Source organism: Ambystoma mexicanum, chromosome 9, assembly GCF_040938575.1.
Source record: "Ambystoma mexicanum isolate Mex_15411 chromosome 9, UKY_AmexF1_1, whole genome shotgun sequence".
Classification (NCBI taxonomy): domain Eukaryota; kingdom Metazoa; phylum Chordata; class Amphibia; order Caudata; family Ambystomatidae; genus Ambystoma; species Ambystoma mexicanum.
The window spans coordinates 1110283912-1110307631 of NC_090931.1; the positions used below are offsets into that span (position 1 = coordinate 1110283912).

General features: G+C 45.6%; 1 protein-coding gene across 14 annotated transcripts in view; it reads right to left on the minus strand.

Annotated features, from left to right (window-relative positions):
- FMNL2 (formin like 2) overlaps positions 1 to 23720 on the minus strand; it is a 798413-nt gene that overhangs the window by 326971 nt on the left and 447722 nt on the right. For 10 of the 14 annotated variants that reach the window (XR_011274735.1, XM_069616442.1, XM_069616437.1 and 7 more), the window contains exons 4-5: positions 17815 to 17838; positions 6827 to 6903 (exon numbers count right to left, since the gene is read on the minus strand). Coding sequence is in view for 13 of the 14 variants with exons in the window: in XM_069616442.1 (XP_069472543.1) it covers positions 6827 to 6903; positions 17815 to 17838 (101 nt within the window). In the remaining variant the exon portion in view is untranslated. The remainder of the gene's footprint in view (positions 1 to 6826; positions 6904 to 17814; positions 17839 to 23720) is intronic. The other 4 variants (XM_069616447.1, XM_069616448.1, XM_069616441.1 and 1 more) reach the window with 1 other exon arrangement.

Genomic DNA, 23720 nt, shown 5'->3' on the forward strand with positions numbered 1-23720 from the left:
CCGGTTTGGCGGAACGGTAATTCCCCATTGGGCCCATTTGGGAATTCCCCATTGGGCCCAATGGAGAATTTACGGCACAACTACTGTCAGCAGTATTACTGTGCATTAATTGCACCGAAAATTGGAAATTCCTGGCGCATTTACCCCTAGCTCAGAGCTGGGGGTAAATGCAGCCAAACCTATGATTTGGCGGATCCTTACATGCAGCGGTAATAGCGTTACCCCTGCATTTAAGGGTTACTGCCAAACTCATGATGAGACTGCTAGAATGGAACAGATCAGACACTGCAACATTTAGCTGTGTCAGTGTGCTTCAGGCAACACTGTTTAGTTTCAGCACTGAGTGCATAAGCACATACATGCCAACCCTCCCGATTTAGGCGGGAGACTCCCGATTTTTCGGTGAAAAATAATCCTATTTTTCACGTTCTCCCGCCTAAAATAAATCTTTGCCCAATGCATTCCTATGGGAAAATCTTTGAGTCTCGATTTTTCTGACGTAATCTCCCGCACAGGTGGGTTGAAATGTTGGCATGTATGTAAGCACCATCACAGCAGGGCCAGCTCAATGTGACCTGGCACATCCATGCTCCAGATGCATCATTTGTACAGCACATTCCAGCACCATTAGACTGTCACATTGTCAAGTTGAACAAACAACATCCTTGTCATGTACCATGTCCTTGCTTGTACTATCTACTGTATCCTAATTGGCTATCTCTCAATGAACAGGCGAGTCATGCAGAGAAGTTTCTGAAGTTTCCATGTCATTTTCAGAGGTTCTACACTACACACACACACACGCACCACACACACGTGCAACCAAAATGTGTGTGCAAATTTTGAGGGCCTCATTGCTGAGAATGATCCAGGCCACATAACATGTTATATGGCATGGAGCCCACTCATGGAGGTCGGCAATCAAGTATTATCTCTCCACAGAGGGGCTCGCTCACCTTTGGCAAATCGTCAAACGCTTGGAGTTTCACCCTAAGTTAGTGTGGGTACTCCAGACCTAGACCCCGTGCTCTCTATGCACATGGGAATACTGCACCTCAGCTGTGCATCATTGATGATGCCCACCAAGACAGAAAGACATGTTTGGGGTTGCCGGTGGTACTCTTGGCCAGAAGAGAATCGCCTAGCATTTTGACAGTGTACTGTCCTGCTGACTGGGACAAGGCACATTTTCCAATAGATATTAATCCTCTGGTACGGGTGACTGTAGACCTTCATGTGTGGGCAACATCCCATAGAACAGGGTGCTGGGCCTTGTTCGCTCTCAGCAGAGGGGCTCTCACACTTTTGCCAGAGGAGGTACTTGGTTTCAAATCGCAAGAAATCCTTGATCATGTCTATAAACAGAGCCACTGGCATCACCCATACCCCTCTCACTGTGCCTTACTCTTAGCTCCCCATACCTTAAACCCTCCATCCACTCTTGTTTTCCCTTCTTCATTGTACCCGCCTTCTATCTCTCCGACTGGACCCTTTATTATAGTTCCTGGTGTTTTATAGCCAGGTTTATGCTTATATAAAATCTCTATATATGCATACACGAATATACATAAGCATGTATACTCACACACACGTGTCTGGGTGCACCTATTATTTATTGCTAAATACCTATACAAATATGCACACATACATATGTACAGCAACAAAGCTAATAACAGACTTAATTCAGAAAGGTAAAGCGGGACAGCTCCCTTACCTAAATCATGCATAATATGTTATGCCATATATGGCAATGTGATGGACACCAGCAATGCACAGGTACTGTCATGAGAAACGTGCACCAAAGAGTACAGAGCACAAACTGGTGTACCCAGGGCTCCTGTACTAGGTGACTCTCTGACTGGACACAATAGCAGCAGGCCCCAAGCTGCAGTCTACAACTGAGTACACATGAAAAAACTCGGTCTGACACTTTACATAGGGTGACCACGGGGTCGACTACAGGCTCCCATAAATATACGTGTACGTGAATATGAGTGTAGTACACCTTGATTCTTGAAGCCAGGGTTTTCACCCAGAATCGACAAATCGAGCACAGTATGTGCCTGTAGTATGACACGTCATCCAGATGACAAGAGCTCCGACCCTAAAATAATAACATGTCCTTACTTTGAAATTGACATGTTTTTGACTAATGTCTTTCAATGTGTTTGCATGATCCCTGGGTGACCCGTGAGGGCAGAACCAGTGTTAGTCAATCCAACGAACCCAGTAATTATGCCTCCAACAGAACGTACAAGGAGTCTTCTTCATTAGCACAAACAGCGAAGGAGTGGAGTAGTACATACTTTGCGGCAGGCTGGGTGATTTCTTAAGGGGACCTCCTTACAGATACACCCTCCTCCAATTTGATCGGAATTACAAAGGTAAGTATCTGGACCTAATCACAAAATGGAGGCATCTGAACATCCTCTGATTCTAAAACCTATTATTACTGATTCTAATCAAACCAACATGTATTTATTGATTTGGATTTGTAAAGCGCACTAGCAGCCCAAGGGCATCGAGGTGCTGTAGATTTGACCGGAGAAGGTCTGATACGTGAACTTAACAGGATACGATGGAACAGACAATTCTGTCATTAATTCTGGCAGGACGCAGCGTCTTCAAGTACAACTCCAGAGGAGAGAGCACTCAGCTGATTATTACACTTCAGAAAAGCAAAGAAGCTACAGGATAAATGTGCAAAAAAACCTCCAGCATCAATGACAATGACAAAATTGTGTCACTTCAACAAGTGTGATATTGTTCCAATCATTAGGCTCACTATACTGTGTTACTCTTGATTGCAGAAAGGAATGTAACCTCTTCAGGCCTTTTAAGCTAAAATGCAGATTTATCTTCGTAAATGGAACAGCGCTGTATGTCTTTTTCTTGCTAGAAGAAGAGATTTTCAGGCTCCTACTTTAAGAAAAGAACATTGAATAAAAATGTTTGATTTCTCATCTATACCTTTTTATTAAGCGCAAGCGAAAAATTAAGGTAGCGTTATGCAGTCTACTAATAAAGCATGTGCAGGATCACTGTGTAGGTATGCTATACACACATAGGGGGGTCCTCCCTCTGAAAGTGGCATGCCTCTGCCATGTCCCTGGATTAAGGAGAGATCAAGACAAGCAATTCCAGTCTGATCCGCCAGATGCAGAGGGGAGTGTGGGAATGGCTCCATGCTGGGGTCATGGTGCTACCATCCTGCAAAATGAGAACATGATGGATGTAAGTAGCATCATCTATGCAGCTGTAGACCAGCCTGTCTTCTGTCTGCCACTGCGCGTGATTCACCAAAAGCTGCTCGGAAAGAACCAGAGGGTCCCCATGGTCAGGGCTTCCGATGATACAGCGATGCACACTCAATTACAGCTAAGTCATTCCCAATCTGCCCTGTCAGGCTCCTGTGCAGAGGATATCTCGCAGGTTAACATTAAACCTAGACAGCCATGTGGTGATTGTGGCCAGAGATGACCCAGCCAATACTTTTCTATATTATGGGAGAATCTCAAAGTTGCATCCGAAACTGTGCTCTGCCCTGGACATCTGCGTGCAGTTCTGTAAATGGAGGATGGTGACACCAGGCAAGGTATTCGCTGCCTTTCTCGGAGGATAGCATCCCTCCATCCTGTTATTTAGGAAATGGACCGTGTGCCATCCAGCATTTATCTCAACCCTGGGGTAAATGGTGGGACTCGGTTGAAGGAGCTTCCCTGCGAGGTTATCTCTTGGCTACATCCACCTTCCATCCAGATCAGAGTCACCGCAGCTTTCAAGGTGCTGTGTCATTGTCTGATGATTATTAAGACAGTCAGCCTTTTCGTCACTAAGCCCACCCAGAAGCTGATATAGTCTCTAGGTTACAACTTGACTTTTGTGAGGTGGTAGGAGTGCAAATTAGGCCAATTCCAAAAGTATTCGAAAACATGTATATTTTAGTTTTCTCACGAGAAGAATCCCGCTGCTAATCCTTTTATTCTGAATGCCTTCCTTGGGATGCCATTAGCAACTATTTTCCTTCCTGAATGGTTAATTGCCTACAATGACATCAAAGCAGAGTATTATGGGATTCATAATCAAGTCATCCCCCTACCTGACATCAAGGAAGGGGGGGTATGGGTTTTTCTAGCATGTACTTTGTTCCCCTCTTTGGGTTGCTGTGGTGTGATGGGGCATTCCATATTGACTGTTGCATAGTCCTCACATTCCAGTGCCGACCTATGGGTATAGCACAAAGGGTGGAAAAGGGATGCAAGAGTGGCCATACACACAACATGCACTTAGAAATGGTCAGCTTCCAACTACGGGGTGTATTCAACCTCGGAGGGACCAGTGACATCATAGCTTCACCCCTGCTTGAAAACAACCCTGTAGTTGGCATCTACCCATCTATTATTCTAGATGTTGGGAACAGGTTGCCTTCATCTTTAAAGTGCGGCCAATTTCCCTTCATGCACCACCATATTTTGTTCCATGAAGAAAATAATATTATCCCATCCATTTAATTGGTCGAGTGCATTTCTGTTAGTTCGAGTCGGTAAACAAAGTTACTCGACCTCCAGGTGTGGGAGCATTTTAGAGACTTTTCGAGGTAAGTGGAGCTGGCAGCATTAACTACTTTTACCAGCATGCAAAATAAATGACTTGGCTTCACTCCTTATATATTTGATTTGGCATGCAGCATACATTATTTATTTCAGTTATCTCAAACTTGGACTGGTACCTTGGACTACACACATGCACACGCAGACGCATAGAAAAACACAACTGGACGGACCTGCACGCCCACGGATGTACCCACCGCCACCCACACGCACTAGCACACAGACTAAAGGACGTGGCATGCAACATACATTACTTGGCTTTGTTGATAGCTTTGCACATGACGTTGCATGTGACGATAAGGGATACTTTCATTTCTCTCATATTTGGGCTACCTCTACCAGTGTGTCACTTTTAGTGTTTTTTGAGTTTGCCAAGAAAGACCACATCTGTCAGCATGCAATAACATCTTTGCCCCACTGCCTCTGCGGCAAACCTTATCCCAGTCATAAGCTTTGACCTGGCCCTTAACTGAAGGCCCTTCATTCACCTCAAAACTCTCTTGGCTTCTGGATTCCCCTTTCTCCTCTTCTCTCCAGCTCCGCCTCTTCATCTTAGTCCAATTTCTTTCCTCCCCTGCTCCTCCTCCGTGCCTCTTGCAGGTCCCGCTGCTAGAGCTTAACTGTGTAGGTCAGGCATTCTTAGGATAACCGCACTGGGACCTGCAGACGTGGTTATAATGAATGCCTTTTTCACACAAGTGTTTTCTAGACCCTTGTCATTGAGTCTGGGGCGCGTTCCTCCTCGCTCCTCCTGACCCGTGCTCAGTCTCCGTCTTTCCTGGTGGCTGTTTTGTCTGGTGACCAATCTTGTTTTGGTGTTCCTAGCTTGTGGGGTACTCCAACCTGGCTCAAGTGGCATTCGACTTTCAGGCACAGAGTCTTCAAGCCGAACTACACTTCTCTATTTCTCTGCATTTTGTTTCTTCCTCCTCTTCACTACTCTGGTTTCTTCTGAATTTCCCCAATCAGGTCACATAGTCTCTCTGGTCTCGGCTTTGGCCTATCAGATCTCTGGCATTCTTGGCTGGTCAGCTTCTGATCAGCGTGTGTAATGCTTGCACGATCGCCATGGCAGAATCTCTATGTTCTCTCCTTGTTCTACTGAGGGAGCTAGGCGAGAGCACCGGTCTCAAGGCAGTCAGCCGGGTGAGCTGGAGTGAGTGGGTGCTGGAAGTTCCCCTTTACGTTTGGAGCCCCTGTACTGTGGCGGTCTAGCATGCAGTACTTTTATGGGTTCAAATGGGAAGTAGAGGCTGATAAGCAGCAGCTTCACAACGCAAATACTGAATGGAATAATACATGGCCTACATTTCAATAACATGTTTAACTTAAATCTAAATATGATTTGGGCTACAGCAAGATTTATGATTAGAATGGAATGTCCCCAGAAACAAAAGAAAATCCCTCAGCATGCCTCTGTTCTCTCACTCCTCACCCGGTCTGACATGCCCTCATTACAACTCTGCTACCGTCAGAGTTGCATTTTTTTCAAGCACCCGTGAATGGGCAAGAACCGGCTCATGCCGAGTTAGGCGGACCTGGTAATTGCCCATTTTCTTGTGCCGGATTCAAGGGCCTCCCGATCCCCATTCTGCCACATAGGGCTGAATGGGAGTGGGGACGACGGATGCACCGGCACATGAAGAGTTGTGCCGGTGCATCCGACGTGCTCTGCTCGCTGGTGCCGTTACACCTGCCAGGGAAAACCTGGCGTGTGAAATGGTTCCCGCGAGCAGAGCCCGTAGTATGGCGGTCCGGGAAGTACGGTACCGGCATGCTTACTGGTATCGTACTTGCCAGACCGCCATGCTTGTAATGAGGGTCATTAGCTCTGCTAAGACGAGAGAGAGGAAATCCTTGGGGTATGGGAGGGCCGGATTTAGAGGAACTGTGTAAGAACTAGTGGATAATGGATTTCACTAATATTCACCATAGCATCCTTTCTATGTAGTGCACGCCGCCACCAGCAGTTGTTGAGCAGTGACCCGCTCCTCCTGTGGCTTCTGCTCTCTTACAGGCTTTCTTCTACCTGGATGCCAGCTTCACCCACTTGGCGCGTCCGGCACCGCTCCAATGCCTACTGACTCAAGCAGGTGGATTCTCAAGCACGCGTAGCACAGTAGAGTAATGAAGAAAGACAGAACATCCGAAATAGCAGACCCTTTTCAACGTGATTATTTATATTGCAAATGACTTTAAACAGCAATCATCCTTACCCAATGTGGTTTGTTCTTAATGAAATTTCCAGTTCCCGCAATACTTGTGTGGATTCTTGGACCCGTCTTCGGAATTTCTATTTTATGTTTTTCAAGAAACAAAAAGGGAATACAACTGTTTAATTTAAGTAATAACGCATTCATATATATTCATCAAAAGGGCACATGACAGCGTGAATATACAATGGTAATGTATACAATGGCAAACACCACAATGGTAGCAATGCGATGGGAGGTGTCAATGGTCCCTGGTTTGCCTACATCCTGATGGCCTTTGTTGCCTTGTGCCCGATGTCTGGCCCCAGTGGTGATCTACATACATGCATCTGGATTTTATGGCATGGCCTGGAGGCTACCAATCAGCAGGACCGCACCTTGTCGCTCTTCTAGCAGGAACACGTTAGGCCAAAGCTACATAGTACCCCTCAAGCAACCAGTCACCGGGCAGCACAGCCCACAGATAATGGCACGTCCTTGCGGGCGGGCGGCCTTCCTTCTTTGCTGTGCTTCCAGCAGGTCCTTTCTCCTAGTGAGGACATTTGGGATGATAGCCACTCGGTTGTGTAAGGTTGGGTTTGTTGAGTTGTGCAGAGTGTTTCTCACCTATGCATTTAGGATTCTCGGGGCTGGAGGTTAGGTCTTTAGAGAGGTTTGCTTCTCCATTGGACTGTTTTTCATGGCCATTACCTTTCATGCTCAGATCTTTTTTTTGGGGTGGCTGAGTGGCACCTTCTGATTGCTGTGCCCGTGGAAGATACACGTGGTGGCAGGTTAAAGTTAGATAAAGTAAGATAATTGGTATGAATAAACCACTAGTCCCCAGTCTAGTGGCTTCTAATTGGTGCAGTGGCTGTAACATGTGCATGAAGATGCATACATACGCGCATGCACATGACATCATTTGTATGACGACACCCATATGAAGGCGTAAGCAGCGTTAACAAGTGCGTGAGCAGCAGCATGATCTTCCAGAACAAGCCGTTTGGGACTATCGATCGCTGTAGGCTGATTGAGCTTGATGCCATTTTCTCAAAGGAATTTCATCAATTGCGATTGGCAATTGAAGCAGCTAGTTTTAGCATATTTGCCATAGATATAACTTTGGAAAATGTCCTATACATTTAAATCTATGTCTACACAGGGGCACATGTAGCTTAACTAGTTGTTGGACTGGGGATCTTCAGGTTTGAACCCACAGTTCGTTGATAGAGCTGTGGATCTGGCGATGCGCAAACCCTAAAGAAAAGGAAAAATAGATAAAAAGTGAGTCACCTAAAAAATGGTGTTTCCTTGATGTAATCACTCCACCGTTTACCAGCTCAGCTCCATGCGGAGGCTTCCACCAGCAAAGAGTGACTGAAAACCTCCAGGATGATTGACCTGCTTCATAGAACATGACTTTCCCCAGCAAAATGACAGGAGCCAGAAGTAAAGCATGATGGGAAAAGGGGATGATACAACATTCCCAGAGCCAATAGACTTAAAAAGATAATGGAGGGAGGCTCCTAACCAGCTAGAGCTCCAGTGGAGGGACATACCAAGAGCAAGATTGTAGAAAGTCACTGAGTCGTTAAGATGAATTCAAAACCTTCTGGCCACCTTTCTTCAGTTTTTAATATGTCAGCACGAGTGAAATGAGTATGCCCAGGCGTGAGTCCTGAAAATGCTGTGCCTGGAGATCCAAGCGGCACCTCACTGGTGATGCCTAATGAGGCTGAAACATTTCTAGGGTCCATTGTGGTCTTGCACAGAAAGCATGTGCACTAACAGTTCTAATTTGCATATGCTCTTTCCCTATCTGTAATGGCATGGCAGACTGAAAAAAGATGGTCTGGGGCGTTGTCCACAGAGTGCCAGTGGTTACGGTTCAACATCGAGATTAAGGCAGTGCATCCTTGTCTGGAGCAGGGGGAGGAAGCATCAAACTACTGTACTGAGAGAATGAAGGAGACAGCCTCTGACACCCAGGGCCTGACTGCCTACCAGGAGGTTGATGGCTGAGAACCCTTCTGAAGGCCGAGAGTTGCCCAGACATCTTGATAAGCACCTAAACCCTGAGCCTGGCGTAGAGAACTGTGAAAAGTGCCTAGAGCCTGAGACTGGTGCCACGAACCCTGGAACACACCTAAAACCTGAGAAATGGTCTGGGGATCTTCACAAAGTGCCCGAAAGCCTAAAAGGGGCAGCAAGACACCTGAAAAGTGCCCGGGAGCTAAGAGGGGCATTGCGAGGGCTTAGAAAGAGTCTAGAGGTTGAGGGAGGTGCTGGGAAAAGCTGTAAGTACAAGAACCTGTGATAGACTGAGAACTGTCAAAGCCTTTGAGGAACCAGATGAAGACAGGAAACCTCCAGGAGGGACTAAAACGACCACACTCTGAGACACCAATCGGATGAGCCTGCTCTTATAAAAACAAGACTTTGAACCACAGTATTGATGCCCGTGTTCAAGAATACTGGTTTGCCACAGATGATATTGAATGAAAGGAGCAAGGTGACTCGCGCGTGGCCACGCAGTTGGGAAAGGGTCCGGACATAATGAGTGAATAGTTAGGATAGAAACTGCTAGAAAGGCAGGATAGGGTATATCATTGGATAACAGGGAGGTGACCTGCGCCTGAGAGCAAGATCATAAGAATATGCAGTTAATCTATTTTAGACTAAGATAGTGATGCGGTCACCGGGCAGAGAATGAAGCTCGGCAGATAAAACCCCCCACATGATCCGTGGAAGGAGGAAGGAGCCTCAGAGGCAGCATTCAAAATAGTACTTATGCCTGGAGAGCCCAGGCTCTATTCATGGGACATGCCTCTTCCTCCATAACAGGATCATATATGGCCATTTCAAAAGGGAAGGTAGAGCCCGAGTTTGGCACTCCAGAATATGAGTGAATGCGATCATTTTTTCGGCATGCACTTAGAGATGAGTTGTCTCAACTCTGAAGATTGAAGGTTTGACAGTCCCAATATTTGGACTAAATTCCGATTACCTGGGTTTTTTTTTAAGGGAGGTAAGGAATCAGCCTGTACCGCATTTCCCCTGTTAATAGCCACAGAGCATGCGTACAAGACTACTGAAGCTGGTGATCGCAGGGATGAAAGTAGCGAGAGTCCCTGGAGAAGTGTCCCAGGATTCAGGGGACACGGAGTTCCTTCAGAGCTGAACTGCTTGCCTCCCAGAGGGTGCCGAATCATTTTTCTAGTTAGCAAAAACCGACACACAATTGCAAAGGGTGCATCTGTTCGGCCAGTATTTACCCTCGATTTGTCAAAACCCCAGAGTTCACTGTTCACAGGAAGACAATGGAGGAGCCCTCCGTGCTTCTGATGCGATGGTGAATGTCACAAGGATGGTCTGCAGCATTGCTTACACAGCAATCAAGCGCCCCTGCCTGCCACTTTTCACTGACAGAAGGGCGCACAATTTGGTGGTATAAGATGGTCTCCTCCTGATGTTGTGTAGGACTTGAGGGAAACTGGCCAGTGCGTGTTGGCATGTTGGGACAGGCTGCATTGTTAACCAGAGCGTGCCTCAGGAACCAATAGGAAACTATGGCGCCTCATGTAAATGCCCAAGGAAGTTCTGTTGCAAGTTGGAGTGGGATTTGACAGCGCCTCCAGCAGTGATGAGTTATTTGAGGAAATCAATCTTTGAAGCAATTAATGTTTATAGATCTGCACATTTGATGCAGAATTAGCTGATCTGTAGGAAGTATGTGTGGAAGAAATCCTTAATTTGTGCTTCAGTAAATAGAGCCCAACCATAAGTGCCTGTTACCTTGGTATACTGTACCGTGGATCTGTTATTGATTATTACATTCGCGTTCTTCTTACTCTGTGCACTAGTTTCTGACTCCAACATGCAGCATGGAAACGTTAGTTATGGAGCTTAGGCTTGAAGTCTAACTTATTTTGTTTTATTTATTTTTATTTGATTTAATTGCACTTTGCAATTTTTACAAAAATATCAAAGTATCGATTTCCTTACATTTCAAATCAGTTAGGCCTGTAGTCTACCTTAAGGTTTTGTGTGTATGGGCAATGGACGTGACTAGTCGTCTGTGTAAACCTGGTGTGTGGCTTTATGTGTCTACAGGTATGCTGTCCGCCTCTAGTTTATATCCACCATGCTGTCCACCTCTAGTTTATATCCACCATGCTGTCCACCTCTAGTTTATATCCACCATTTCTGCACAATTTGAAATCTTGTGGCACAAAGGTTAAGAGTGAGGCACCAGAACTACACCGCATAGCATCAATAACAAAACTCCCTCTTAATTTCTATTTCTAGACAATAGGGTGCCGCTTTTCCACCCATGTAGACCACGGGAGTGCTTTGGCTCGGGCAGGAAGATGTAAAGTACAGATGCCAAGGTTTTAGCAGCTAATCTGCAGAATTGATTCAAAACTATTTATGGTACGTTAAGGCCTACAAGCTAATAGAGATCTACAGACTACACTCATCATCCAACATTCAAGACATTTTGTTTATACCAACAGAATATTCCTGAGCTGTTAAAGTTGCGAGGCGTTGCTCCTGGGTAATTTATTTATATATAATGTATATTTAGGTTTCTGTACATTGTTACATATCTCTCTGCCTTCACTTTATGCTCTTTTCCAGCTTGTGAACAATTAGCAGGCTGGTAGTATGGCTTCAAGTAAATGCTGTGATCAGTCGGAAAGTCAATTCATTGACATTATGAAGGACAGCAGCCAGCGATTTCATCTTCAATTGATGGGGCTAGGCCCCTCGGACAGGAATGAGCTGGTCCCCGTCTAGTCTACCACGGGACGAACACTGTGTCAGTTTCCCTTCCTGTAAAGATAAGGGATAGAGACACAGGATGGTCAACAGTCAGAGCAGACTGGCAATATGTGACTTCTCCCCACCTCACTGTGCATTACAATGGACCACACGACAGCTCAGCTGAGGAAAAAAGAGGTTGGACCTGGCTCTGGCAATGTCCAGGTAAGATGAGAGGAGGTACCCTAACTATCTAGCCCCCAAATTCAGAAAAGAAGGGATCGGTGGAGCCAAGCTTGATCTTCAATTATTGCTGCCTTTGATCAGTGGATCCACGCAGAGCAATTTGCTCGGTATGGCTGCCTGTAAGTACCTGGGGTCTGCTAGAATCCATATGGGGAGGTGGAGCACCTCTTGGCTAACGCTGGCCTCTTGTAGGAGGTATCTGCATAATTCAGCATGTAAAGTCCCCTCAATGCTGCCGTTGCATTCTCATGTGAAAGGAGGACAGCAGTGTGATCTTGAGGCCAACAAGGGTGCTGATTTAGGATACTGGGATGACAAACTGTGGATGATGATGGGCGCTGGGGGGGCTTCACTGGCCCATGCATGTAGCGATTGCATAAAGAATTGGTTTCATGGTCAGATTAGAAAAAGTCTTCTTTATACATTAAAACTTGTTGTTTTATTATTGCTTATGCAACTCCATACGATAAAAAATGAAAGAACATAGTGATGTATAACATCAGTCATAACCCATTGGTAAGTGAAAACAGCCGACGCGCGTTTCGACGAAAGTCTTTTTCAGGGGAAGATCGGTAGTAGGATGAGCTCTGAATAGGGCTAGAGGCTGGTCCTCCCGAGTCCGGGCACCAGTTGGGCTGGGTAGCCTGATCTGAAGCCGTATCCAGCTAGGAAGTGCGTGTGCCCTGACGAGCGGATTCTCGTGAGTGCCCATCATCATCCACAGTTTGTCATCCCAGTATCCTTTCAACCTATTGGGGATCTGGAGTTGGTCCCCAGACGAACAAGGAGTGAGGCTGCAGGTTGACCTAAATTGTGTTCCAAAGAAAGGTGCGCGGCAGGTAGGGAGTTCCGAACCAGAGAACTCCAACCAATTGCCACTTTTCAACAAGGGTGCTGATTTAGTTTACCAACGCGTGTTGAGGGGGGTGCGGGTTGCAGAGTACTAGATTCTCATGCTGGAAATCAAGTGGATGCCTGTTCCAATGTTTGCTCGGTGGTGAACATTTAATATTATTGGGCGGAGAAGTGGTTGTAACTAACTATATGAGGTGGAATGCAAGACATATGGCATTTCAAAGGATGGCGGGTGATTGCGAATAGGGGTGTGCAGTGGGATTTTCATGTAAATAGAGGAGAGAAACAGGACCAGAGCATACTTAAAACCCTCACCACACATTTTCCCATTACCCAAAACATGCCCGTTCCATTATAAGATTCCATCTACACTGGACAAGGCTGGTGCACTTGTGTTGAGCAGGGAAAGCAAGGAGCACATTTATACCAACTTTTCCCCCTCATTCTTCCTAATCAGGTGTGTTAATCCCAAAAGAAACACTTTTCTAAGGGTTGCACCTGCGCGTGTCCAAGAGCAAATAGCCCTCATTATCTACCGGACCATAAGCAGGCCCAATTAATTAAAATCCGTTCTAGAGTCAGACCAGTACATCAGGGCCCAGTGTGCAGACTTACATCAGTACACAGACCCAGCTCTTAACATGTGTATCATCAAGTTTCCCACAGTAATGTTAACCTCTGCTCTGTACCTAGAGTACATATTCCCGCCAGGTACATTGGGAACGGGTTTCCACGCTTAGCATGGATGCAGAGACTCCGTCTATCCCTGCTATTAATGTGCATGTGATTGTGTGGGGCGTTGGGGATATTGTGTGCACAAAGGGTATGAGCCTGGTGGCGAGGACTGCAAACCTCCGGCTTTAGGCGACTTTCTTGCACATTTCTTGAGCCGGTGGCAAGTGATGCATTTCTGTACCTTCTTCACTCTGAAGACCAAGGAATGAAGAGACTTCTCTACCAGGAACACTGCTCTATAAGCCCCCGCGTTCTCTAGCGCTCAGATGACGCACGGCCAACTCATGTACGGGGTGGGCCACATTGGCGTGCTTGTTTTTTAGTGGAGGGCAGGGCTGTGGCAATCAGACCGAGTTCACATGTTTCAATGGAGCCACTCTATGGAACTAGGGGTGGAATGCTCCAGTTGAGGATCCAGGGTGCAGGGCCATCCCACTTTTCAGGTTCAGGGCCGTCCATTGAGCTGCTGTTGAGTGACAGGATGAATGGGGCAGAACACTGCTGGGGGGATGTTTGCTGAACTTTACTCGTGGTGGATAATCAAAGAAAGAGAGAAGGAACAGGAGAAGGGGGGTTCCAGAATCTAAGTGCTGTGCTGCCAGGTGACGACTGGTTATTGGTTACACGTTAGTCATTTTCCTAATTTGTGCTGCTAGACGAGTACTAGAATGAGTCGCTGCATAACTTTTGAGTCCAAGTCTCTCATAAAATCCTGATTTCCCATCGGAAATAGTTGGGGGAAACGAGCATACCTCACACATAGGGACAGGCTGGAATAAGGAAACAACAGAAACAAAAATGAAGACGAAAGGAGTGAAAGCAACTCACAAGAAAAGTATTTTTCCTTACTCGAGGACCTGAAAGATTTCCTTTTGCCCCGGAAAAAATAAATGCCTCTTGTTTTACTAACAGGTTCAGGATTCTTTTCCAAACCTCACAAAGTACCTCTTTAATTAGGTATATTAGAAGGTTAGTAAATATTCGATTCTAATTGATACAGATGCAGTGCGTGTTTCATTCCTGGTCGGAAAAAAGAAATGTATATTTTAACAAATTAGCTCCATATCAGGGGTCATCAGTGAAACTAATGAGGCTCATTTAGGGCTAAATGAGGTCCATGTTTTTTGGGCTAGACTATTGACCTTAATTGAAATGTCTTGCGCGGTCAATGTTCTCATATGCCAGTAAGCGCTTATATGGCGGTGCCCTGGTGGGATTTTTCGCGACACCTTACTACTGTGAAATTGGCATACTTTTGAAGTTGGGCGAATGCATTTTTGCATGTAAAGGGAATTTAGCTCGCAGTGCTGCTTGGAATTTTAGCATGTATTTTTCTGACTATAGCTGCCCATAGTTATGTGCATATGTCAGCGACAACGCTGCATGCTACTTTGTGCTAGCGTGCACGTGTCTGTCACCATGTCATGATGTTTAAATGGAGGACCCCTGTTTGCGGCACCCTGGGACTCTGGCCAACCCCTAATTGCCGGGGTACTGTGATGAGATGACTTGGCCCTTCCGCCTCTAGATTGTGGTGAATGCTTCCCTTTGATGGGCAGTGGCACCCCAACAATCATTGCGTGGAAGGATCAATGCGGTTTTCAGTTCACAGTTGTCTGAGGTGGGGCCATCTTTCCTTGTCGTACCTGGGGCATGGAGTCGCGGAGGGTTTCACCGTTGGACTGGCCATAGTGATCCCTCAGTCTTTGGTTGCATCAGAGTGACCTTACCTAGCATTAAGTGTCTCAAGTGTAGAGGGAACTGACGTTCTTATTATATGCACTAGTCTTTGGGTATGATAGTGCTGGCGTGAGACCTTAGTCTTCGAGGTCGAGTTACTTCTCGGCTGCAGGGCAGATTTACTCGAAGTGTTCTACCACAACCAGCCCTTTCAATGCTCTGCATGCACTTCTGCTCAGCCCGTTTGATGTGGGACTTTGTAATGGCACTTTGTGTGTCTCCACTGCCTCCTTTAAGTGGCTGGTGTGTTGCCTAAGTTACAGCAGGGCATTTCGCCAGGATGCTAGGTCAATCTCACTTGATGTACTTTGCCATGCATGTACATCTGGGTTACAGTCTTACTGTTGGCACAGCACTGTTGGCCACAACCCACAAATTATCCCTGAGAACTCTCTCCTTTACTCTTCCCATTTCTATGTGGCCAGCACCCATTACCAGCGTGCACATGTCACGACTGCTGTGACTGCGTTCATTGGATTTCATCAGCGGCTGCATTGAGCCAGCACCCAATACCAGCATGCACATGTCACGACTGCTGTGATTGCTATCATTGCATTTCATCAGCGGCTGCATGGAGCCAGTCCCCAATACCTGGGGCCACATGCCATGATTGGTGTGACTTTGCCAACATTGGCTTTCAGGAGTGGCTGCATGGTGCCAGGCCTCAATACATGGCTCAACATGCCATGATTGCTGTGACTTTGCCATCATTGGCTTTCAAGAGTGGCTGCATGGTGCCAGGCCTCAATACCTGCGGCCACATGTCATGATTGGTGTGACTTTGCCAACATTGGATTTCAGGAGTGGCTGCATGGGGCTAGGCCTCAATACATGGATCAACATGTCAAGATTGCTTTGAGCTTGCCATTACTGGATTTCATTAAAGACTGCATGGATTTGTATCTGCATTAAAGAACAATGCGATTCAGAACTCTGATAAGTATTCTGGCTCATTCTGGCAGTGGTTTTTCAGGTATGCTTCTCACATCATGCTGTGTGTAGGCCCAGAAACGAGTAATGCCACCAACACCTCCACAATGCTAACTGCCACTTTCAAAATCTATGAATGTGTGTGTTTCTTTTCCAGGCATACAATTTAGGTTTTGCCTCCAATATGATACGTTAGTGTTACTGCTGCTGTTTAGTTACCTCAGTCAACCTACAGGTGGCCGATCAAAGGTCACAAAGTTGTCTATGTACATATGAGGCGAGCACAGGGTGTTTCAGGTGTTTGGGGTTATGGCCTCGCACATTTGGGCCTTGCGCTAAGTCGGCAAAGCTATAACCAAGCAGTACCAGGACCCTACTTAAGTTGTTAATGTCCTGGAAAGCCTTCATATGTGTTCAACAGCAGTTGGCCCATCACTGCCACGCTGACATGCAACATGACCATGAATGCCAGCAAGGCTGTGTTGCATATAATGTTTCTATGTTATTTGACCTTGCATTTATATAGCACCTCCTGCCATAAGTTATGACGTCCACTCAAGGCACCCTTGGGGGCATGAGGTTTGTGGTTTGTAGTAATGCACAACTCTAAACTCTGTCAATTTTGATCCTGGAGACTAGTCTCCTTCGTTCTCTGCTAATTCTAGTGCTGATTTGTTGAGGTCCTGGTTAGTTATAGTTAGGGGAATCTTTAAAAGAGGCAAGGAGAACCACTGTTTGGAGCATATCTCATATAAATACATGTTTCCAACGTTTACCAACCCTTCCATAGCATCTGAAAATGAAATGTAAGGGTTATGGCGCTGCAAAAGGGATCAGAATTGCATCTGTTTTTGACAATATGTCACCCGGTTCAGCATATGCAATCGGCACCCCACATATTTGGGAAAAAAACAGAAGAGAACATAGAGCCAGATGCCAACTCTTCCCATTAAGATATGGTCCTTCCAGATAGCCGAGCCAGTCTGCTTTTAACATCATTATCATACGATGCCTTGGTCTATAGTTATGTGTTTTAAAGGTAACATTGGCTGAAATGCCCAATAACCACATTGAACGCCAACCATCTGTCAGACAGGTCAAAAGTACCTTAGTCATTGCCTGTTCATTGCAGAAGGCATAGGTTATGAAAAAGGAATGTCTATTGCCTGATCTTTTTGTAAACAGGGGGTGTTCTATAACTAAAGAAAAGATCTAGTATGGGCAATGAAGATAGTGATAAAACGTAGGAATAAGATAGTGACAAGTTTACACTATCCACATGGGAGATGGTGGGATGGAATACCAGAGCTGCCACTGGTCACGTCACAAGGTCCATGTTCATCCAGATCTGGCTTTTTACCCAACTGCACTGGTAGCCTTACACATAGGGAGAGTCAGAACTACAAGTCCCTGCATGCAAAGTGGTGCTGGCTGCAAAGCATGCAGGGGCTGTGCCTCTAACGCCAAGGGGCCAGTTAGCACCTTGGAAAACTCCAGAGTAGAAAAGCAAAACGGGAATAGTTTTGTATTAAGAGAGGGCGTGAAGGCAAGCTCGCAATTCCCAAGACCGTGGTGTTAAATATGGCTGAGGTCCTGTAATGTTAGATAGGGCGCAAAGGTCCCACTTGTGGGTGTCAGACAGGAACATAAAAAAAACAACATTACAATCCAAAAGTGATGACAGATAAACCCATCCCAACATCCGGGCAGCCCGAGTGAAGCCCGCCCCCTGCAATCACCTGCACATTGATGCTCAGCCAGGTCTTTTAACGCAGCAATAAAAACATGTGTAAAAGTTAGTTCCTTTGGAGAAAAAAAAACAAAAGTCCACTATTATCTGTGCCAAATAAAAAGAGAGACTAACACATCTTTCACAATACAATGATTCAACAGTGCTTTGCATGGGGCAGCATGCGGGTACCTCAGATTAACCAAAGGGCACTTGTGTGCAAAACCAGCCAAACCTTTCTGCATATTGAAACATCAGGCACTGGCCCAACACTGGCTCATCATAGCTGCATTGGTGAAGGGTGGGTTTTGGAAGCACATTCACTTATAATGTTATGTGTCCACTTCTAAAACAAGGTTGGGAATGTACAAGTGGCCAGTGATGTCCAAGCTGCTCATGGGTGTTTCTTGATGGGCCTCTGCAAGGAAGGCATCAGTCTGAAATTACCCATCTGCCTTGCACATTTCAACACACATGCGCAGGCAAGGATCCACCTCTGTGAATCATGCATGCACTCATATCAAACCCCTTCCAGCAGAATGTGCACCTGGAATGCAGATATCCCACAATCTACTTTCTGTATAGACGTCCCACTTGTGCACTTGCGGAGCCCTTTTGTTAATCGACCCATGCTCAAATTGCAGAACTTGTCCTATTTGCATGCACACTGAAGTTGGAAAATGCCTTTGTGAATTAATTCTGTGGTGCCTAATTTGGGACAAGTGCATTCACTTAAAACAGATGCCGGTAAGAAATACACAATTATTGCCATTCGCCCATTATGAAACTCAAATTCTGCCAAAACGTATCATTACTGTTTTTACCAAAGCAAACCATAGCGGCACAAGAACTAACAGTGATAATGATATGGAGAACTGTCCATTGCAAAAAATTGAAAAGCAATTTAAAAAAAGGCTTCAAGCTTGTAAATAGGGGTTTCATGTGTTTTAACCAACGAATGTTACTCCGCAGTTTTCCTTACCACACATTTTTACTGCTGTTTTAATACAAAAAAAAGAGTCTGCACGCTCCGCTCCTTTCACCCAGCCCCCAACCATTATTGCCTCCCCCAAACCCACCATCTACTTTTTGCAGGACAGTAGGAAGAAAAGCACAATTAAAAAATACTGGGGGAATATTGTTTGGTAAAAACAATGGATACCTAAAAAAACAGCAAATTATCTGCAGAGAATATGGTTGGCTATTGGAAATGTATATTTTATTTATATTTGATAAATGTTAAGTACCCGTTAATAGCCTTTCTGGAGCTTGTATCTGTTTAGAATCACATGCGAGGCCTATTCAGCCATCAAGTGCATGGTAAAGAGTATTACACGTTATTTACTCCAAATGTAAAATGTAGGCATCCAAAGGTCGTTTTCCTAGCCTATGTATGCAGATACCCACTCCCTGCCTACACCCTCAAATTCTTTCTTTCCAGTGTAAGATTTAGAGCAGAGTGCAGCCACAAGGAAAGTAAAGCAGTGATTGTATTTATGCCGGAGTAAGGCTTATGCTATACTCATCTATGAGTAACAATAGGGAGGAAGGGCAGGCGCATGTAATTCTAAAAAGATACATGTGACAGTAAGCCTATTACCGAGTAAATAACTGTCCTTGCAGAGCTTGTGGATCTGTTTAGAGTCACATGCTATGCAAAGATTAGCAAGCAGTGTTTTTGTTTGGAGGTGGTTGTGTAGATGATATGGCAGAAAACAAATGACACAAAACGGCCTGATCCACCTATGAATCTTCTCTTGTCTGGTTTGTATATCTTTGCAGTAGTGCTTTGTAAATGTGTGCACAGAATTCCACGTTGCAGCTTTGCAGACCGTGTCTCCACGGACATTGGCTAAGAATGATTGTCTTGCTCAGTCCACCTACAGGGAGCATGCTCTAGGCATCAAAGATTTTTGGATAAAGAGCGCAGCACACCCGAATTCAACATACAATCCATTTAGAATTGCTGGATTTACATATAAGAAAGCCTTTTTGTTTTGGGATAAAGGAGATCAAAACCGGCTTGTTGTCCATATCTCTTTGGTGAGGTCCACGTAGGACATGACGTAAATCAAGCATATGCATTGATCGTTCTGTACTGGAGCCAGGTTTTGAGAAAAAAGCTGGTAGCCCAATTGACTGACATGAAATAAGGTTTGCTTAAATCTTTGGGTGCATTTTTAAAGCCACCTTGTCCTCGTGTATGGCAACAAGCAACTAATCTGCCAACAGAGCCTGTAGTTCACACACCCTCCCTTCTGAGGTGAGAGCAAGACAAAAAAAATCTTCTTTGTATGCTAAATTCTTTAGTGAGCGTTTCCGGATTGGTACAAATGGTTGTAGCATCAGTCTCCATAATAGGACTGATTTAAGTCCCAGTTGGGAGCCGACGAGCTATTGAGCGTGTGGTTAACACCTTCACAAAGGCTTTAAAGACCGATATGTTTCACCATGAAACCTTGTGTTGTGACATGGTGTCTGTAGCAAGCACCACGAGATGTACTTTTAGGGAGCAGAACACTCGCCCTGAGTCTAGCCAATAAAGGACAGAAGCGATGTGTGATGCTATGCATACAATCCGGTTGATAGTGTGTTTCCCAAAATAAACCACAAACCATTTCCATGTGATAAAATAGCAGAAACGTGCGTTAGGCTTGTGAGCCTCCCTGAAGATGTCCATACACCTCGGGAGAAGGTTTAAATGACTGAATTGTATGACTTCAGAATCCAAGCTACCAAGTTCATAGCTTGTAGATTTGGGTGGGTTGTCTGCTGGCCTTGTTGTGTTAGTATGTGTTTATAGGGCAGAGCTTGATTGAGGGTTCCACCTCTACATGTAGAAGTTGAGGATCACACACATGACATGCCCATGTTTGGAGGGATTACAGTCAGGGTTAAGAATGCCCATTGCCATTTTTCCTATAATCTATTTATTACTGTTGTTGGGGTAAATGCCTAACCATGTCACCCACAGTGTATTGCCTACAGAACTCTCTTCGGGGAACTTGGATGAAATGCTGCGGTATTTTGTTTGTACTTGCAACAAATACGTCTGTTTAGAGTGCCTTGCCTGTCAAAAGAAGGTTTCAGTGCTCTTGTGCTGAGCTCCTGCTCGTGTTCCTGTAGGACGCTGTCTGAGACGTATCTCTCAGTGCCAAATGAGTTGGACTAATTGTGATACTATCGGGGAGTGCGTGCCCTTCTTTTTGCTAAATAAAGCATCACGGTTGTGTTGTCTGCCTTAATGAAAAGCCTCCTCGTTTGCACCAGTGTGTGAAAGATGTGTATGGCGTGTTTGCCCTGCTTAACACTCCAGAACACTGATGTGTATCGTTGCCTCCTGGACTGTCCACTTACCCTGGGTTGTGCTTGAGCAGATATGTTTTCCCCAGCCTCGCTGGGAGGCATCTGTTGATATAGTTACTTGTGGAAGAGGATTTGAGAAAGGTTGTCCTTTTTACACATTTGAGGTGTTCCACCAATACAGAGTTGACATGAACTTCTTTGCTGCTACCACTAGTCTCTTGTCGCTTGTGACCATTGTCAGATGCCCCATTCCTCAAATGGTTTTATGGCAAGTGGTATTATATAAAAGCATGAAACCATGATGTCTAACATCACCATGAAACTTCTCACTGAAACTTCTCAGAGCTTTGTAGGCCCGAGCAAAGCTTGGGCCTCAGTTCGGACTGTGGGAAGTTAAATCCCATGTCTGCCCCACCGCCGCAGCATGAAAGCTATTCGCAGCCCCGGATTTACCGGGGTGCAAATAGTTTTCATTTTTCCCCCCTTTCCGACAGGAGATGACAGAATGAAAAAGAAAAAAAAATGTCTGCTGCCATTAAAATAGACAAGGGACTAGGTCCCTTTTCGGATGATGGCTGCCATAGAAAATAGGTTTGAAAATGGCCGTTGTCATCCGAAAAGGGAAAAGGGACCTAGTCCCTTTTCTATGTTAATGGTGGTGGGCATTTTTGTTTACACTTTTTTTTTTACAATCGCAGTGACGGGTGAAGGCCCAATCTTGCCCGGGAAAGGCAGATTGTGATTGGTCAATCCACCTTTGACGGGTGTGAATGTCACCGATGACTGATAACAAATAACCATCGCCTGGAAACCTTGGACTCATTCCCTTGAAGGGAATGTTAGTGCTCTCAGAAATACTTTGGCCTGTCATGGTGTCATACTTGATTTAGGTCATTTTATTGAAAAGCCCAATTGGTGGCGCAGTGAAATTGTTTCCAGTGTGTGTTGGGATTACTGCTTGCGGCTGTTTATGGTTATTAACCAATCACCTAGATATGGGTAGACGCAGATGTGCAGCTACCACCAAGAGTACCTACGTGAATGGACGTGGTGCCAATGGCTTTCCAAAACTAAGTACTTCGAGTTGATGGTGTATTTTACCTGCCATGCGGTACGATCTCCTACGGAGCAGTTCTCCAGAATCATTGTGGCTTGATGAACTTGTTCAGCGGGGGGAGACTGAGGACTGGCCTTTAATGCAAACCATTTTTGGGCGTGAGAAAATGAAATGTGTGGATTGGTATTGCAGGTAGGAGCTTGCTTACAGAAGTGCTGATGCATCTGCCGCTAGGCAAAGTGATGTTCCGTGCTTGGAGTTCTGGTAAATATTGGTGTTTGGAGCAATACCGTCATTGTGTTTAATACCCACTGATCCATGGTAATTCCATCCCATGCATGGGTAAAAGATGTAATTCTTCCCCCGGCAGGTGTGAAATGGGAGGGAACCCTGTGGTTGTGGTGAGATCTTGGGCCTTGGGTTTAAAGCCTGTAACTCATAGCTCATGAGCACCTTTTCAGGACATTAGCACTGGCTACCTGAGGGCCTGCTATTGCTGCTGCATTCAGACTACTGTTCATTGTGGCTGCTAACTGGCCAGCTTGTATTATGCATTGTGCTTTGCCTACAACACTTCCAGCGTGTCTTTTAGTAGTAGCTGATTCGTATCCTACTGGACAATGTTGCATCTTGCAATAAATACAGTTGCACTAACAATTCTTACATTGTATGCCATGGTAATGGCCATTTCCCTGCACACTGAATGCATTATTAGGCTATCCTTGTCAGTTGGCGCATCCACTGTAGATGCTGGTATGCCACAATGTCTTCTGGCTGTAGTAGTCACCCGAGTGTCTGGTAGGAACTGCCCCCTAATTGGGAGGGGATCGGAAGCAGAAGCCCTGTGTTTATTTTCAATTCTGGGCTTGACTGCCTTTATTGTGGGAGTTCATTGCAATGTAAATTTAACAGATTCCATTACCAGATTAGCCTGTGCTGCAGAGGTCTGGTTCCTCTGAGAGAATAGAGGCCCTATCCCAATTTTCCTCGTGCATTTCCTCTGCCCCTTAACTGATGCAATGTAAGGGCCCTGTCCGTCTGTCGGCTGCCAGATACTGGTGGTTTGGTTTGGTCTGAGGAGTCCATAGTGTGGTACTTAGCGTCTATGTCTTCTGAGTGAGTATCTTCCTAATACGCTCAATCCTATTGTTAGGAGTTGGTTGTTTTTTTTGTTGCTTTTTTAAGGATTAGAGCTCTCCAACAAAAAACAGCTCACCCTATTTTGGTTATTTCTGAAATATATGTGTCTCGTACTGGGGCACTTCCTTGTCGCGCTGCGGGTCTCAAGCATCCCCTCCGTCCTCTTCATCTGGTTAGAATCTAATGCTAGACCCCCTGGGGGGCCATCTGCCTAGCCCCTCCTGGGCTGGGCCCGCCTTTCTTTCTTTTTTCTCACACTCGCATGGCTAGCTTCATTGTTCCAGACTGGCGGGCTGCCAATACTGCAGTTGGCTGTCCCTGTTCTTCCCCCACAGTCCCCATTAGAACTTTGCCCACATATCAAGTCCGACTCTTCCCCCATTACTTAATGGGTGCTAGAGGGAGGCTGGTGT